Source organism: Megalops cyprinoides, chromosome 12 (assembly GCF_013368585.1).
Source record: "Megalops cyprinoides isolate fMegCyp1 chromosome 12, fMegCyp1.pri, whole genome shotgun sequence".
NCBI classification, from domain to species: domain Eukaryota; kingdom Metazoa; phylum Chordata; class Actinopteri; order Elopiformes; family Megalopidae; genus Megalops; species Megalops cyprinoides.
In genome coordinates this window covers 21191672-21208851 of record NC_050594.1, presented here as the reverse complement: position 1 = coordinate 21208851, position 17180 = coordinate 21191672, and the positions used below count along the sequence as shown (strand labels likewise).

The following is a 17180-nucleotide window of genomic DNA, read 5'->3' as shown; positions in this document are numbered from 1 at the left end:
AAGGTACGTGGATCACTCTGGTCAAAATGAACAACTATGTGCGTGCCTTGCTAAATTTCTACTTTGCGATGTAAAAAAAGTGCTATATAAATGTAAGGGATCATCAACAGTACTGTCATCATTAATAGCTGCTGCGTTGTTATTGTTAAACGGACAGCTAACGTACAGGGGTGAGTATAACTATAATGACACCTCCTCCCCAGTATAGATACAACTGCAGTCGTTTTGTACCTCACCATCATTATTTGCCTTGGGGCAAAACTCGTGCGTGCGTCACCTTTCCCAGAAGCCTTCGCGGGTTGGAATGAGCGGAGGAGCTAGGAAGTTCGTGGAGTGGAGTGGACGGGTGGGAAGGACAGGGAGCAACAGGCAGGCGGAAAAACACACTCCGTATGGGTGTGGGTATAGGACGGCATAGGAAAAACACAACAGTATGCGTTTGGATGCATTCATCAGCTTTTCAACTGTAGCTAGCTCGCAAGATAGATAAATAGGCTAGTCTTATTTGTGTAACTGATGGGTAACTAGATGAATGTTAGCAGTTTTTTGTCTTTGCTTAGAATTTGCGTAGTAGCCAAGCCTGCCTGCGAAAGTTAAAATGCTCCCCCTCGTTAAACTCCAGTTTAAATGCCATACTGTTCGCACTTTTCCAAGAGCCGTAGAGTTTCTTTCAAAGCATTGATGTCTCCACTCTTTGAGTTATGCTTTCCAGAAAGAAAAGTAAAAACGAAGCGTCGAAACCAGCCGAGGTACACGGGAAATATGTGAAGAAGGAGACATCGCCGCTACTGAGAAGTAAGTTGAGTTGGTTTAGTATCGGAGATTTGGTGCCTTGGCTTGTTTATGTGATAGCAAAGTTAGTTTGACATAAATGACAGGGTTACCTTGCTGATATCTGTCTACGCGCAAACTACCTACCTAACCTTAGTTATCCTGGATTGAGATTGCGTATGACTTGGCGATCTAACGTTAACGTTAGCTAACGTAGCTAACATTTTCTCAGTGTCCAGAGTTCCAGTCGAGCCCCCAACGTTTTAAAATAGATGCGACTGTACTAGCCAAGTACCTAACTAACGTTAGTCAATTACAATTATGTAGTTAACTAGTTATAGTTATTGCATATAAATTTTGTTAGGATGTTGCAAGTACAATCCCTGTTTAGGACCAACCCAGTGACTGTTGCCACATTGTAACTAAGGTGGATGCGATATGCAGCGTTGTTAACGTTAACTAGTAAACTTGCCTAGCCATCCAGTTACCAAACTGAGCATGTAGCTAGACTCTAACAAGTTAACGTTATTAGCCTTGCGGGTATGGAAGTTATTAGTCTGCTAACCGTATAAGTATGCGCTAGTTAACTGTTCAACACAGTTGTCAGGCAGCGTGTCTAGGTAACTATCTCGTCTGGTGTAGTTAAAGCTACTAGTTAGCTAGCTAGCTGGCCATATGACTGACTTTTTGTCCTGTATTTGACGGCAACACTAGCTAGCCAATTCAGGGGCCATATAAACATTTGCATCTTGTCTGAGTAGCAGCAATCAAAGATTAACAAGCCATATACATCAGGATGATATACAAGGATGAACAATTAACTAATTCGGTTACAGGCTTCACTTTCAAATTTTGGACGGACAGGGGCAGAAATATTGGTGCTCTTGCATTGTTCCATGACCATGGTGTTTCTATGCGCTTCCTTACACGCGTGGGAATAAAAAGTTATCTAAAGATAGACAGGTTGATAATTCCTCCCACAGAATTTGTTATAGCAGCTGCACGTAAATCTGGGAAGATTACATGAAAGGAATTCCGTTCAACTGTACGTTTTACTTCAAAAAATAGTTATGTCTGGTTTGTACATAAGACTCATTTTAAAACGGCTCTCTCGGCGCTCTGTCTATGTACATTGGAATTCACTTCGTGTTATCCCACCAGAAGTCGAGAACCTTTGTTGATAAGACAGTCAATTTCATACAGTATTTGGATACATGGCACCTGTTGACCATTGTCTTACCCATATAAATGTGTGCATTCAAGGGATGTCTTAAATTAGAGCTCCCAGATTGTGCTGTGAAAGTGTCTGGAAGGAAGAAAAGATTATATTTATTCATTCATTCATAGTCGGAAATTTTTTAACAATGAATTTTGAACACCCAGTGCAATTAGTAATGACATATATTTAGACACCTTTGTATATTCTTTGTGCTATTATGGGTATGACATAATCCAAACCATTTCTAGAATTTTGTAAACAATGATTTTAATGCGTTTATGCAACTATTTCTGTAAACACTGGTATCAGTAGTATTCTTGGCTGGCACAGACTAAATTGCTTGAATATGAGATGTTTATTGGTTATAGGACATTTGGAGAGGAGGGTGTGGGGGGTCAAAGTGAGGTAATGTGTGTGCACTGTATAAGAATGTTGTTCCTCAGATGATGGTGGTGTGTATGATGGTATTGTATAGCAGGATTAGTGTGGTAGTAATTGTGATTTGTTAGGTATTTTGTATTCCTTTTATTACTTGTTGGTAAAATTTAATCAATTTTTTAGAAATAATTTGTTTTAATCTTTCAAAAGAAACAAATTGAGTACAGATTTTGAGAAGTCATCTTTAGTATTTGGTTATCTGTCCCTATTTATTTATCTGTCAACAAGCAAACATCAGTGTGGGCCAAGACATTGTAATAATTTTTCACATAAAACGCCTTTCCCTAAAAACTGAGTACAGTCGTGATGCAGCTTCACAGCTGCTCTTCTCTTTCAGAATAAATAGTCCTAACAGTAGACAGTGAGAAAAGTACCAGTCCAACCAACAAGAGCATATTAGGAGAGCTCACTATTATTTAATAAAGAAGTGAATATTTATCTTTTTTTGAAAAGTGGGTTCATAAACAGATTACCATGTAGAGTGGGTGGATTGCACTCAAAAGTAAACAAAGCATTATACATTTGCAAATAATATAAAACAGTAACAAATCAGTCTGCCTTTTGATTAGTGTATTACTTTACAGTCCATGGCTTTGTGCCTACACAGTTAGCTACCTGGTTTCAGTTCAGTTTTGGGTGCAAGACTCCATGCTGTATTACTGTGGCAGTACAAAATACAACACAGTAGTACACCAGTTATGGCATCTGAAGCATGAACAGTATTCAACACATTTAACAGAACTGCATTCATTCCCAAACTTTACTTCTGTATGATCTATTATAGAGGAATGGCTGTTAATTTTAGCGGCAGCTTGCTGGGATGGATTCCCATGTTACTTAATTTGTCAGAAGAACGTGTCAATGTAGAGATGAGTGCACGCTCAGTAGATTTTCTCACTACCTACTGCTTATTTTGGAAGCATACAATATGATTTACCCTCAGTGGTCACTCCAGAGGAATTACTGACAGATGTAAGTAACAGCCGTGCAAATTAAGCTCAGTGAAAAGCCATAGACACGACCACACTGAAAAGGCAGCCAAATGAGCAGAGGCAATAAGCAGTGTGAATGATTACGTCACAAAGTAATGTTGACTTGTAATGACTTCTTCGATTTCAGTTCTGCTTTTCCATTTTGGGACACAGCAGCCGCATCTTAAAGAAGTGCAAATGACCGTATCACAATGTAATGCCCATTGCAGTTTCACTTTGGCTTTTTCACTTATGTACAAATCAGCTTGCTTAGTTGTAAAGTATTTCTGCTGTGTGAAAGAGCGTTCACAGAAGGACAGTAATTTGGTCATTGTGTTTTATCTCTTGTATTGTGACTGGTTTCTGAAGAGCAGTCACATGGTGTTCCATGTAAGATAGAAAAAGGTGGCACTTCTACACATCTGGAAGAGCAAGGCCGATATCCTTTCCTCTTATTGTTCTTAGTGATGTTTCTTTTTCGGTGCAGATCTGATGCCCTCATTCATTCGGCATGGGCCCACCATTCCCAGGCGCACCGAGATCCCCCTGCCGGACCCGGGACCGTCGCCATACCCCGTCGGCCCGAGCGAGCCCGTGGTCGCCAGGAAGAGCTTCATGCGCAACCCGGTGCCACGGCCGGCGCACGAGGTGGCCCGGCGCGAGAGCAACCGCATGTCGGCACCGCCGTACCTGCCCCGCAGCCTCGGCGAGCTGCCCCACGAGTACGGCGGCTCCTCGCAGTCCTTCCTCACCGAGGTGAACCCCATGGCGGAGAACGGCGACGCCGGCAGCGCTGCCCGCTACTACTTCCCGCAGGACCTCTATTACGACGGGCAGCAGCAGCAGCAGCGGCGGCAACGGCAGAGGCACATGCCTGACCGCTTCCACGAGGACTACAGATACTATGAGCACAATGAACCCAACTTCCAAAGAGTGCCGCATACCTCTCAGCCCCAAAGCAGACACCCGGCAGGTAAGCACGGCTCACTCGCCCCTCCCTCCAGACTCACAGCTGCTGATCCTGGCGCAGCGGCATAGAAGCTGAGCAGGCTTTGTTTAATGGAATGACCTCATGTATTTAAAATGATTTGAAGGCCGTGTAATGCATCCTGGCGAAGCCAAATCCCCAGAGAGTCTCGCTCAATGAGGCCGTGGTGATGTGGTGGCAGAAATATTGAGCATGCGTTATGCTCTCTAAGAAGCGCAGGAAAGTGTCATAGAGGAGGTGTTTAGATTACATTGTTGACCCAGCACTTGAGGTGTCACAGATTTTACAGATTTTTAGGACTGATACCCTGAGCCAATGTGCACCAGACCATATCTGCCCATTCCAGTTTTATAGCAGAAAACTTTGTTGCTTATACTAGTACTAGGAAGATTAACACTTTTTCTGGATTCCCCTAAAGAATTACAAGCATTGTAGCATGTCATAAGCACTATAAAAATATATGTAAATGCTTAAGCTAACTGACAAGCAGACTGATATAGGATGTCTTGGGTCACCATCCGTGTCAAAAGTGGCTTTGCCTTGATATTCCGGTTTGGTGTGTTACAGTCGTATCACTTCTAACATGAATGATAACAGCACACTCAGACATTGTATGTACATTGGTATAACTGTTTATGAATGTTTACAGTGCTTATGAAGGATTTAAGACCCTGAGTGGCGATTTCATCAGAATGTGCCTGTTGCCATGAATGGTCTTCCTTGGAACCCAGTCACTTAAGTGAGAGTAGTAAACAGAATCAAAGCAAAAAAAAACCGTCAGGACATGTAAAATCTGGAATTCAGCTTGGCCTCGTAGTTTCATAATCAGTTCATTAAAATGGAGCAGCCTGCATAATGTGTGCAATGGTAAACGAAACATAAACAAAACTACACAATAATACAGACAAAACAAACTCATTTGACGATAAAGATGCATTTGTCACAAAATGATTTGAATGCATTTCTCTGTATCAGAAAGTTTAAATCTGATTATAAAACTGGGGTTTTCTGTGTTTGAAAGATGTGAATTGAAGGTGAAATGGTGCCAGCTGTATTTCAGCTGCTGAAGTCCTGGGCATGTTCAATAACTGCTTTACTGCAACTTGATGTCTGCCTCAATTCACTTTGCTGATAAAGTGAACATGGACATAAAAGTCTTATCTGAACCCTAAGTATTTTATAAATCTCACTGCAGTCATGTTATCTCTGATTGAGTGGATGCACGTAGATATATATTCTACTCTACAGGAAGAGCGTTTTGTAAGAATTGCCAGCTGTAGAGTGTTAAGTGCCAAGTTATGTTCAAAGGTGGGGAAATGGGTGATAATAGTGGAACAGATTCCATTATTTCTTGCATTACTTCTTTTCCACTTTGTTTTGATGTAACTTCTGAGAATAGTACAGTAATTGTTTGATACACAGCTGTGCTGAGGTTTGCATCCTATATTCCTATATATACATTTTGTGTCCTGATATATATATCCGATATATATCAGGACACAAAATGCTTATTTCTTGAGGTTTTTATTTAAGAATTCAATATACTCACCGGGGTGACCTACCTTTAGTTGGCTAATCAGATTTATTGTATTAAATTGGACTTGAATGACCTTGAACTGTGTTCTCCATGGAACACTTTAGCTGAGCAGATATTGGAATCCATGTTTTGCTTGTTGCTTTCTGTCATTTTTAAAAGCTTCGATATGGCTGACATGCATACATTTGTTTGTACAGACATACATATATTAATTTCTTCTGATTTTAAGCTTGCCGTAGTCTGACCACCTTCACTGTTTGTAAATGCATGACTGTTTGTAATACCATTGGCTGCTAGCCAGTATAGCACATGCTAACCCTTTGCTGGGGTCAATCTGATTTCCAGTTAATACATTGGTGTACCTATGCTGAGAACATCTGTGATTTTCACTGTAGTGTTGTTGAAGTCTTCAATTTCACATTGGACAGTAAGTTATTTTCCTATTACAGGTTGCACTTAGGCTAGTTGGTCACCTGAAATGCTTTTTTTTGCATTGTCTGAGGTATGTGTGAAATGCTGGATTTATGTTGTTTTTTAGTAAATAACTGTGCAAAAGAATGATGAAAGGGGTAGATATGATGGATTGACTGAAAACAGTTTAACTGGGCACACACTGTTTACGTACTGCTGTTATTGTCATAAGTGCAGATATCCACGTGTATTTACAGTGATACCAGTTCATGAAATTGTTGTTGTCTTGAATAGAGAGACGGTATTGGAATGAATTGGTGACAGCAGAAGTTAGGAATGTTGCTGGAATGTTGGTTACCATCGCCACGAAGTGTGGCTTTCGGCACCACTCCTGTGGGTGTTTTTCTTAATGTTTTAGTTTGTCTTCTGTCCCCAGCTGGAGGGCCTGAATTTGCTGACAATCCCATCATAATTCCACCCATGTATGCTGCACTTCTGGATCTTCCCGTTTGTGCTGTGCAAACTGAAATTAGTACAGTTTGTACAGTGCAAACTGACTGTTAGCATCTTGTGCGTTTCCGTGTCATTACTTGATGGCCTGTGCGGGGCTGCTCCTGCACTAACCTTTGGACAAATGCACCTTTGTTCACTACAGCATGCAATAAACAGGAACTGTGATTGTAGTCTGCTAGTATCAGAGAAGCCCTTGGAAGTTAATGACACAACCTGAAAAATTATTTTAAAAAATTTGTGGTGATTTTCAAGTAAACATACCTCTTTAGTTTCACAAAGTGCATTGCGGCTTTAAACTTCAATGTATCATTTTTGCCTTTTGGCACTAAATAAGATGACTGTGTGCTCCATGCCTCTGGTCTCTCTTGTCTTATTCAAGTCTATTCTCTGTAGCTTTGTGTAATGTTATAATGTGACTTGTTTATTTATTTTTAGAGAAACTGATTTTTGCTTCCAGCGATTCATCTTTGAAGTGATAAGCCACTACCAAAGTATCACTGAAGTGATATGCTTTGATTGGTATGGTAGAGGGCTTGGTTTGCACTTTCCTGTAATATGATGGTTGTGTCACAAAAATAAGATGATCTGATTTGAAGTGGTATTTATTGTGAAAAGGACATATGAAGTTCTTGATAGCCTTTTCCCCCTGTATTATCACAATACATGAAAGGGGGGATTTTATGAGGTTGTTTCCTTTTGTACAATTTTATGGAAGACAGAATCTCAAACATTCTGAAGCGAAGTGGTCTGTACAACCTCTTTACAAAGCTTTAACACATCAATATTGGTACAATGCAACTGCTGTCTTCCACCTAGCCTTCAAGCCCCTGTCCCTCTGGCTCTATTATGGACTGTATTTCTCCCTACTCTTGCTGCCCTGGGTCTTTGCTGTGGGTGTTTAACTACAGCCATTATGTTGCTGCAGTATATACGGTAATCTGTTGAGGAAACTTAATAAGCAGGAGCAGTGTTTTCAAGTAAAAGGACAGCACTGTTTTCATGGAAGGTTGTTGTCCCATAACAATTGATGTCTTTAGGCCTGGCAAAAAGTGCTCACATCTAAAAGTAAAGTCATTATGGGAAACTATGCCTTTGCGATCAGAATGGAAGAATGTGCTCTTGAAAGAGTCTGTATATCTTTTATGTGGAGATCGTTAAGTAAATGTTGCCATTCCTGAAATGGTGTATGTAATGCCGTTGTACGACTTTGAACAGTTATGTGAAAAATATTTCCAATGTACATATGGATTATACGCTTTTAATTCATTAATTTTCCTACATTCTCAAAGATGGGAAATTCCTCCAGCTTCTGGAAGATGAAAGAGTGTGCTGTGCTCAGTTTCGTCTTTGATGGCAGGTTGTGCTGTTTGTCATCTTTTCGTGTCAGAGCAAGCAGTTGGCCTCAGAGGAGCTCCTGCCGGTGCTCTGACTTTGATGTGGCCCTCCCCCTATCCCTTCAAGTGCGTTCCACCCATACTTGCCACTGAAGATTTACCGAATGTAAATATAGCCATTTGTTTCACTTAGATTTGAAATTTTATATTATGTGGGCAGACACAGAAGGTGCAAGGCACCATATTGTTGTTGGTGAGGTTTTTTTCTTTCTTTCTGTCCTCTGCCACTTTTGAAAACTGCTACGGAAGTCATTTTATCAAGCTCACGAAACCCGGCAGGTTTGTAAGGGGTGAAACGCCAAAGAATGGACCCATGACTGCAGCAAGATGTGGTGTTTTACAAAAAATCTTATGTAAACCGTAAGGCATAAAGTCTTGAAACTGTATGCCTCTTCCCATTAGGCATTTCTCCAGTTCACGCTACCACCATTTTGGATTTTCTGCCATGTTGGAAAAAAAGAAAAGCATATGAGCCAAAATATCTTGTAAACCAGGAGAGCAATTTGCATGAAATTCAGCAAGCATAATCCTTGCACACATTCCAATTTAAATGGCGAATCGGCATCGGGTCAGTCGTTTGGTTTGCAAACGGCCAGGGTCACGTTCAGGAGTGTGAGTAAATGTGGACGGTACTGTAAGTGCAAGTCATTGGGTAAGAGAGACGTGCCCCTACCATCTCCCATTGGCCTCTTAAAGAAAAACATCTTGGCAAAAGCATGACGTGTTTAAATTGCTGGCAGAGCGAATATTTTTCTCCCTGGGGAGGAGGAGGAGGAGGAGGAGGACGTGTTTCTGTGGAGCGCTCTGGCATTCCAGTCCCGCACTCACCAGCTGGCACAGAGGGCTCTCATTCTCATGTAGAATTTATCAGCCTCCAGCCTGCCAGTCTTCCCAAATGCATTTCACTGTCTTAAACAAACACACACACTTTTTTGAACCCCATGCATATTTAATGGTGATATTGTCATCATTAGACACCAAACGTGTTGGAAATGATGGTTACTGTAAGACAAAGTTAATTAACATTGTTTAAGGAGTCCAGTGTTAGGAGATTAGGATGAATTTACAACTGCTCTTGTTTTGGAAATAAAAATCCTAAAAATGTGGCACAAAGGAAGAGAGTCTATTTCAAGTCAGCATTCCCCAAGCAGAAACAGAGGGTGTGTACTCAGCTGTTTTTATATTCTACAACAGCTGATGTGGATCTGCTGAGCTTCTGGCTCTACACTCAGCATGCTGTCTTCAGCCCAAGGACAACCCAGTCAATCAGATCCACTGGCAGGAATTCCTTCCTAACAGTCAAAAAGCGATTGTTCAAAGCCGTGGACTCTAGTGTCCACATCGAGTTCAGGGTAAAGCTATCTGATGTTGATGAATATGGTTTTGCCATTTTTAGTCCAGGGCATTCAGGTGTTTTTTTTTTTTTTTCTTGTTGGCCTTTCTAAACAGCTGACCTTGCCACCAAACCAGTCATTTAGTGAGGTAAATCATAGGCTGTTGGACAGGAGTCAGTGCCACGGAATGGGTGAGCAGCAGTATATGTTCCGTCTCCTGGGAGAGCCTCTCCCTGGGCAGGCGGGGTGTCAGTTGGAGAATGAAGATCTCAGCCTTCCTGTCTAGGGAGGAGATTTACACTCCATTTCCGCCCATTCTCTCCTGGACGTGGGTCAGGAACAGAAACTCATTCATACCGCGCTGCCTCTGTGGTCTGGCGTATTCTATTTTAAAAGCACATTACAGACTCGAACACAGAGGTGGCCAGCCCAGCTCCTAGAGGGTGAATGTGCTGTTTTTGATTTTTTTTTTTTCCTTCTGTACAAACATGCAATTTCTTGAGTAGATGAATTCGTGGGCTGCATATTGGTGTTGACCTTACGGTTTATATGTAATCAAGATTCTCTAAGGGGACCTATCTGACCTTAAGTTGCCACGTGATTGAAACTGAACCAAAATGTTTATTGTAGGCTATTCCAGAGATGAAACAAACCCACTAAGCCTGTTGCAAATTGATACAAAGAGTTCCTGTGTTCTGTTGAAAATATTTCATCATTTTGCTTTGTCATATTGGTAAAAATGTTTTACTGTTAGGGACACAAAAAGCCAAAGGCAAATCCACAAATCCATTGTGAATATAGCCAGCCAATAGTTGAGATGTTACTCAGAAGTTGAGTTCATCTCTAAGGCTGTAAACAAATTAAGTGTTAAACAACATTGAGTGTTTGTGGAAAATGTGTAAGCACAAAGTAATGGCACATGAACACGGTAACTACTAATAATTTGTGCTCTCTTTAACAGGGCTAAGATGTTTGACTAGTGAACTGAAAAATCTGTAATAATTCTGCTTTAGTTCAGTTCACATTTAACGTGGCTCAAAAGCACTATGGTAACCTACTGGTATCTTTAACTTCATTATGGCTGGATTGTTTTCATTGTTGAATGGGTTATGATACTCAGAAGTAAAATGTTGTCCCTTTCCTAAGGCCAGAAGTGCTAGAAATATATTGGGTGCTAATATTCAAAAAGAAGGCTTTTAGCAGGATCTACTGCTTCAAATAAATGAATATCCAGTAAATGTATTATATATAAGTTGTATATAAATGTATTATATATAAGGTATATTACATATATGGTTTCAGTCACCTGACTGTAAAATCATCAATTGTACACATTAGACTTGGCTCATGGCAGCATCCTCTCACTCATACAGGAGTACTGAAGCACAAGGAATGCAACTGTTCAACACTCTCATATGAAGCTAGCTGCTATTTTCTGTCCCACAGTGTACCATAGGAAGTCAAATGCTGCACTGAGAATAGGCGCTGTCTCACTGATGTCATCGGAGCACCTTATAGGTGTTTAGTGAGTTGTTAGCGGTTGATACTGCGTAGAGTGATAAAGAGATCCTGGTCGGCATGGCAAATCCAACCCCGATTACACAAGCAATCATGCTCCACTTCTGTGGACTCCTTGTCTTTGGCCACAGATGATGAAGCCTGGACTCAAACTTGTAGTAGGCTGTACAGCAGGGTTGGCGCCAGGAGAAAATACAGAGGGGTGCACTTGCAATCCACGGGGGTGCACAAAAAGTCACAAATACTATGTAGACATTGGGATATAAAGAGACAACTGGGGGTGCACTGAGGTCCGTCTGGGGGTGCAGTGCACCCCTAAGCACCCCCATAGCGCTAGGTCTGGTGTACAGCCTATGAGTTCAAGTGCCTTAGCAAACCGACTCATTTGGGAGCGGGATTTTATTTTCTGAGGACACTGCAGAGGAGAATGGGTTTTGAACTCTACATGTGTAGAAAAAGATCCCATAGAGTCAAAAACGTTTTCCTGTTTTTCATTGTCATATGGCAAAAATAAAACTGAGAGCCATATGTGAATGCTAACAGTGATGCCAAAACGCTTATGCACAGTCTCAGATGTGTGTTCTGGAGGACTGAGAACAAGTTCATATTGCTTATACAGGAAAATATTTAAAAGTCAGCTACCCCATTGTCTGAGTATGGCGATTACAGGGAATCCAAACCTCAAAGTGTTCTACCTTACTTGGACAAGTGGATGGTAGTCTGTCAATTCCAATCACAATGGAAGTTGGAGCTGCCTGTGGCGTGATCATTGGCAGGGGAAAGGAAAAACTGCTATCCATTTACACAATGTGTTTAAACTGCCTACTCAATGCACATTTTACATTTGACTACTATTCAAACTTAGTATGTACCTGTATCTATCTAGTATAAAATATATCTTGATAAGTTATGTTTTGTTAAATACTACGCCAGCGATTAGGTGCATGGCTGTCAAAATGCAGGAAATAAATGGAGTATGCATTTGAACTAACACCCACGTTGGCAATATCTAGCATATCTTGGATTCAGTTTTGGATTTAGTATTCAGATTTTTTTGATAAGTTCCTGAATTGTTAACAGTTAACTAAATGGATTACTTACATTATGTCAGAGTTATGATCTAAATAAAATGCCTGATTTTCCCTGCCTAGGCAAACCCATGTAGACTTTTCATACTGCCTAATCAGAAAATTGCCAAAATGCTGTGAAGATCCTGTAATCTTGTCTTTCTCTTTTAAATTGCTACAATAGGTAGTTGCTATAAAAGAGTATGACCAGAGGGGTGTTGTGTAAACTGGAGAGAGAGCACCTGTGCCCTAGACTTGGACCAGATTTCTACATGTAATCATCACCTTAATAAAGCCACTAAATAACAGGGCTCACCTGGGATCAGTGTATATGGGCTCCCTCTCTCCTCACCATGTGAATCAAAAGAGGAATGCTAAGCCTGCAGAAGAGAAATTCCTCATGGCAGAAAATTAGCATGCCTTAGTTAGTTAGCCTGCAAGCTAGTTAACATGCATTCTTAGAGATATGCAACTTATTCACTTATAAGCTATCTTGTAGTTCAAATAACTGGCTCTCAAATACAAGAGTAACAGTGTCCTAGGAAATGCCGCCCCCATACACAGATGGTTTTTGTCATTTGAAATGACTGTTGCTTTGTCGAATGCCATCCTTTGCAGCTTTGACAGTGCACTGATCAAGCATGGTTGACACTTGTCCATTGACCAGGAGAGTTAAACTAATGTAAGAAAAATTCAGTCATTGAAACTTACTTTATCTAGATGTGTCTCTGAATTTGAATTTCATTTAACTGAATTATTCTTAACTCCCAAGTATTTGTACTCTTTTCACCCTGATTATAGTCAGTGGACTTCTGTGTTCAGATTTCAAAATTACCATGTCATTTTTATTTATTTCTTTAATTTTTTTTTTTGAGGAAGTATCATTTGTGAAAAGGATTGGTGCCACAGAATCATCAGCTAACAGGAAGCACCAGTGTTTATAAAATATTTAATATGAGAGATATAATACACTGGGACACTCTAGGCTATGTGCACAAAATAAAAGCAATGGTGGACTCAAGTTCAAGCTCTTGCTTCAGTATCAAGTTGTTGATGCAAAATATTTTGGTTTTAAAATATTTGGAGTTTTGGGTTCACCTTGAAATTAATTTATTTTTAACATATAGCATAACCTGCATTCTCTATGCTTCCTTGGTGACAGTGTGCAAACTGGTTATTGTCTTTTTCAAAATAAACCATTTTTCTGCAGTAAACATATTTAGTTGCAGATTTTTGGAGCTACATGTTTTTTCAGTTAACCAAATAGTTTTGGAAATCGAGTATGCTCTCACTGCTGTTGAGGATTTGTGAACATATTGTTTTTGTTAATTTTTTTTAAAGAAATGTGGAGAACTTTGGTTTGCCATGCCTTGTGGGTTTGCAGCCTCTGCAATCAACTGCCTTTGTATTTTTATTGAATCAGTTTCAGTGCAGGTAATTACCTAGCCCTGTTGATTTTGCCTTGGTAAGTCATTTGGGATAAGAGCGCCTGTGAAACGAATAAATTTAAATGTCTCAGATGAGATTAATTAATAAAGAACTAAGTAAGACCAGACTGTAAAACCTGTATAGAGAAGTAGCCACATATAGTGATGGGTGTCACTGATTTCTTTTTGAAAAAGTTAATCGTTAAAGTTAATAATTCTCTTGATCGGGGTTCTTCCACAAGACACAATAGTAATCATAAAGGGCTATGAAGATGACAGAATCAGGTGAACAGTGCAGACGGTGACCCATGTCATCTTGGAATGCTTCTCAGGAATAGGGCGGATCCAGGCAAAGTCTCTGGGAAACCTTGCCAGCCCGAGTGGGGAAGACCTCCCTCTGCCGGCAGGCTGGACTGTGGACTGGACCATTCGAGGGAGGAAGTACTACATCGACCACAACACCAACACCACACACTGGAGCCACCCCCTGGAGAGGGAGGGGCTTCCCCCGGGCTGGGAGAAGGTGGAGTCAGCCGAGTTCGGAGTCTACTACGTGGACCACATCAACAAAAGGGCTCAGTACCGTCACCCATGCGCCCCAAGGTACATACACACACCACTTCTGTCAGTAGCGGAGACCTGTTAGCCCTTATATCTCAATGTGAAATGAGTAAAAAGATCTGTCTTTGCTATTAGTCTTTACTTATTAGTAACACTTGTTTCTTTTTTGTTTTTTACATTTTATGCTGCAAAATACTTAATGTTCAAACTGTAAACTGTAGTTGTAGATGTGAACTCCTAGAGTCAAAGATCAGAGCAGTGCAGCTGTTAGCATCCATAGATGGTAATAATGGTAAAGAAAAAAATAAAAAATGTTTGCTAGCATTTTACTAATTACAGATTTTTTTTTTTAGTTAGCATTTTACTTGAGGAGTTATTCATATTGATTCCAACTCTGGACCCACAAGCCTACAGCCTTAGCCACAAGTCAACTAGACAGTCATGCTGACTTCCTGTGGATTCTGTCTTCTGTCTCCTCCCTCAGTGTCCCTCGCTACGACCAGCCACCACCCCTCCCCCCTCCAGTCACTTACCAGCCTCGCCCAACAGACCGCAACCAGCCAGTGCTGGTACCAGCTAACCCCTACCACACTGCTGAGATCCCGGACTGGCTACAGGTGTATGCTCGCGCCCCTCTTAAGTAAGGCCCCCCGGTGTGTCTGGTAACAGCATTACAGCAGCTGCGGTTTCTGAACAGCCCTGTCACGTAATTCTAAATAACTATCTAGTAAATACTTGAATGAGGGCCTGTAGCAGGATCAGTAACAGGCACATACAGTGGAGAGAAGCTCAAGTACAGAGAAGGGTGCCCCCAGGATCCATCCATGGGCATAGGTTTTAAGGACCTCAGTGCATTGGTACATGCTCAGAGGGACCGCTGGATATCCTCAGTCAGATGTACAAGGACTCATGTAGCGCATATGTACGTTGGCAGTGTAGCCACTTTGGAGCTCTTGGATTGAGTATCAGTCTTTTCCCTTCATTCCCGCCCGCACTTTGACGGGCTTTTGCAGCGTGGGTTTCTCTGTAGGAAATTAATTTCAGCTGATGTTGGCAGGCCCTGAATCCCTTGTCCAAAGCAGCATGTTTCCAGATTTGATTTGTGTGGGTGAGTAAAGGTATGTAAAAGTGATTCGTATCAGGAGCCCAGTTTTCCCACAGTTCATTTGCAGTGGCTTCCTTTCTCGGCGTGTGGCAGCATTGGCGCTCGGTATCGTTAAATGGCACACAGCTCAGCGCGGTCAGCGGTGTCCCCCGACGTGCCTCTCACTGCCACTTCGTACACTAGCTCCAGGAATGGCCACAGCAGTGCCATGAATGTGGAGGCATCAGACCCAAAGTAACTCTAAACCGCATGTGTAAAGCCGAAGTGGCACTGGAGGTTGGTGTGTGATGAGCTGAAAATGGCAGGTGGGTGTCGCTGAGTGGGAGTTTGTCACTCCCCTCTGAGCCGCACCGCTGTTGCAGCGCACGCTGACGGCTGGATTTATGTGCTGACCTGCTGCTCCGCTCTGCACATTCACAGTGAGCCCTATGACCCCAGTCATGCCATTCCGTACCTTGAACAAAGCCAGCCATTTCAATGGAGTCCTGCCCTCCCATTTAACACCTCGCTAGCTGAACCTCTTTTAGAGATGGGTAATAAAGAGAAGGGAACCCTTACTCTTTCTGGTATTGTTATATTCTCAGTTCAGAATATATTGTTATATTTTCAAATTTTTGCACTAGGTGTTTTTGTACATACTTTTTGTACTAACAGTATGGGTTTTAAAATGAATATTTTTAAGTCACCACATCCTTCTGTCATTTCCAGTTGACAGAAAGAGTGTATTGCTGACTTTGTTTCCCTGCGTTCTCCTCAGGTACGACCACATCCTGAAATGGGAGCTCTTCCAGCTGGTGGACCTGGACACGTATCAGGGAATGCTGAAGCTGCTCTTCATGAAGGAGCTGGAGCGGATCGTCAAGTCCTACGAGGCCTACCGGCAGGCCCTGCTGTCCGAGGTGGACACCCGCAAGCAGCGGCAGCAGTGGTATGCCCAGCAGCACAGCAAGAACTTCGCTGGGAACATGTGACTGTGGGAAGCCTCTGCGCTGCCGTTCGAGGTCGCCCGGGAGGCCCTGCCCCCACCCCTTCCTCCTCCCTGCGACTGCACAAACTCCCTCTGAGGTTATGGAGCATTTTTTAAAATGAAATATTTGCCTTCGTACCAAACACACATGTGCCTTTGCTTGATCCAAATTAGCAGCCAAATGACAGGGCTGCACATCTACACATCATAAGATGTGGGTTCACAATAAGTGTTTTGGCATCTGGAGAACTGCCTCCTTTTGAAATTTCAGGAGAGAAAGATGATAGTTGCAAAAGCACCACTCCAAGCAGTGAAGTAAGTGAATTGTTGCACAGACGTAGGCATCTGAGGACTCTTTGTTCAGGGGGTCGGTAGGTTACCAGGGCTCAAACCAACCGATCCCAGCTCTGTAATGACTGTCCTGTAAGAGTGTGCCCAGATATTGTGCCTTTTTTTTTTCAGGAACTGTATTTTTATAATTCCTGCATTTCTTCAGTGGCCTGGCTGCTCAGCTATCCACTGAGGAGCAGAAAAGGCTGGGCAGCTTCACTTGTCTTGTGTTTTTATTGTATGAATTGCTTCATAAATATTTTTATAATCATTTAATTATGTTTCCCCTTTTAATTAGGAGTTGTAAACCTGCTCAAACTGTAAGATTTTTATTTTACTGTCAATGAGAGGTTTAAATGTAGTGTTTTTATGTGTTTGGTTTTAATTTTGTATCTTTGACAATTCCAATCTCAGACAATCTCCTGTTTTCTGATTGTCCCACATAATGATAAATTTGATATGGAATGTCTTATTTTAAAGACTGTAAATTCATAGGTAAAAAAGCATCACATTTGATGCAGTGTGGTCTGAGCAGCTCCTAGCTCTTGGCATTATTATATGTAATGGTTATCTTTATTATGCTGTATATAATATTGTATACATAAGCTACTGGAAATATCTTTGCAATA

At 41.5% G+C, this 17180-nt stretch overlaps 1 protein-coding gene across 1 annotated transcript; it reads left to right on the top strand.

The window, feature by feature from the left end:
* The first annotated feature begins 364 nt into the window (after nt 1–364).
* On the top strand, nt 365–16742 carry sav1 (salvador family WW domain containing protein 1). Its single transcript, XM_036541788.1, has 5 exons — nt 365–795; nt 3887–4372; nt 13921–14191; nt 14634–14789; nt 16012–16742. The coding sequence occupies exons 1-5, from the start codon at nt 702–704 to the stop codon at nt 16223–16225; spliced, it is 1221 nt and encodes a 406-aa protein (XP_036397681.1). The 5' UTR covers nt 365–701; the 3' UTR covers nt 16226–16742.
* Nucleotides 16743–17180: the final 438 nt, after the last annotated feature.

Excerpts from the sequence above, each read along its gene's own strand:
- sav1 (XM_036541788.1), top strand. The coding sequence starts at position 702 with ATGCTTTCCAGAAAGAAAAGTAAAAACGAAGCGTCGAAACCAGCCGAG. Across the intron at positions 14,192-14,633 it reads CGTCACCCATGCGCCCCAAG|TGTCCCTCGCTACGACCAGC; the intron begins GTACATACACAC and ends CTCCTCCCTCAG. Across the intron at positions 14,790-16,011 it reads TATGCTCGCGCCCCTCTTAA|GTACGACCACATCCTGAAAT; the intron begins GTAAGGCCCCCC and ends CGTTCTCCTCAG.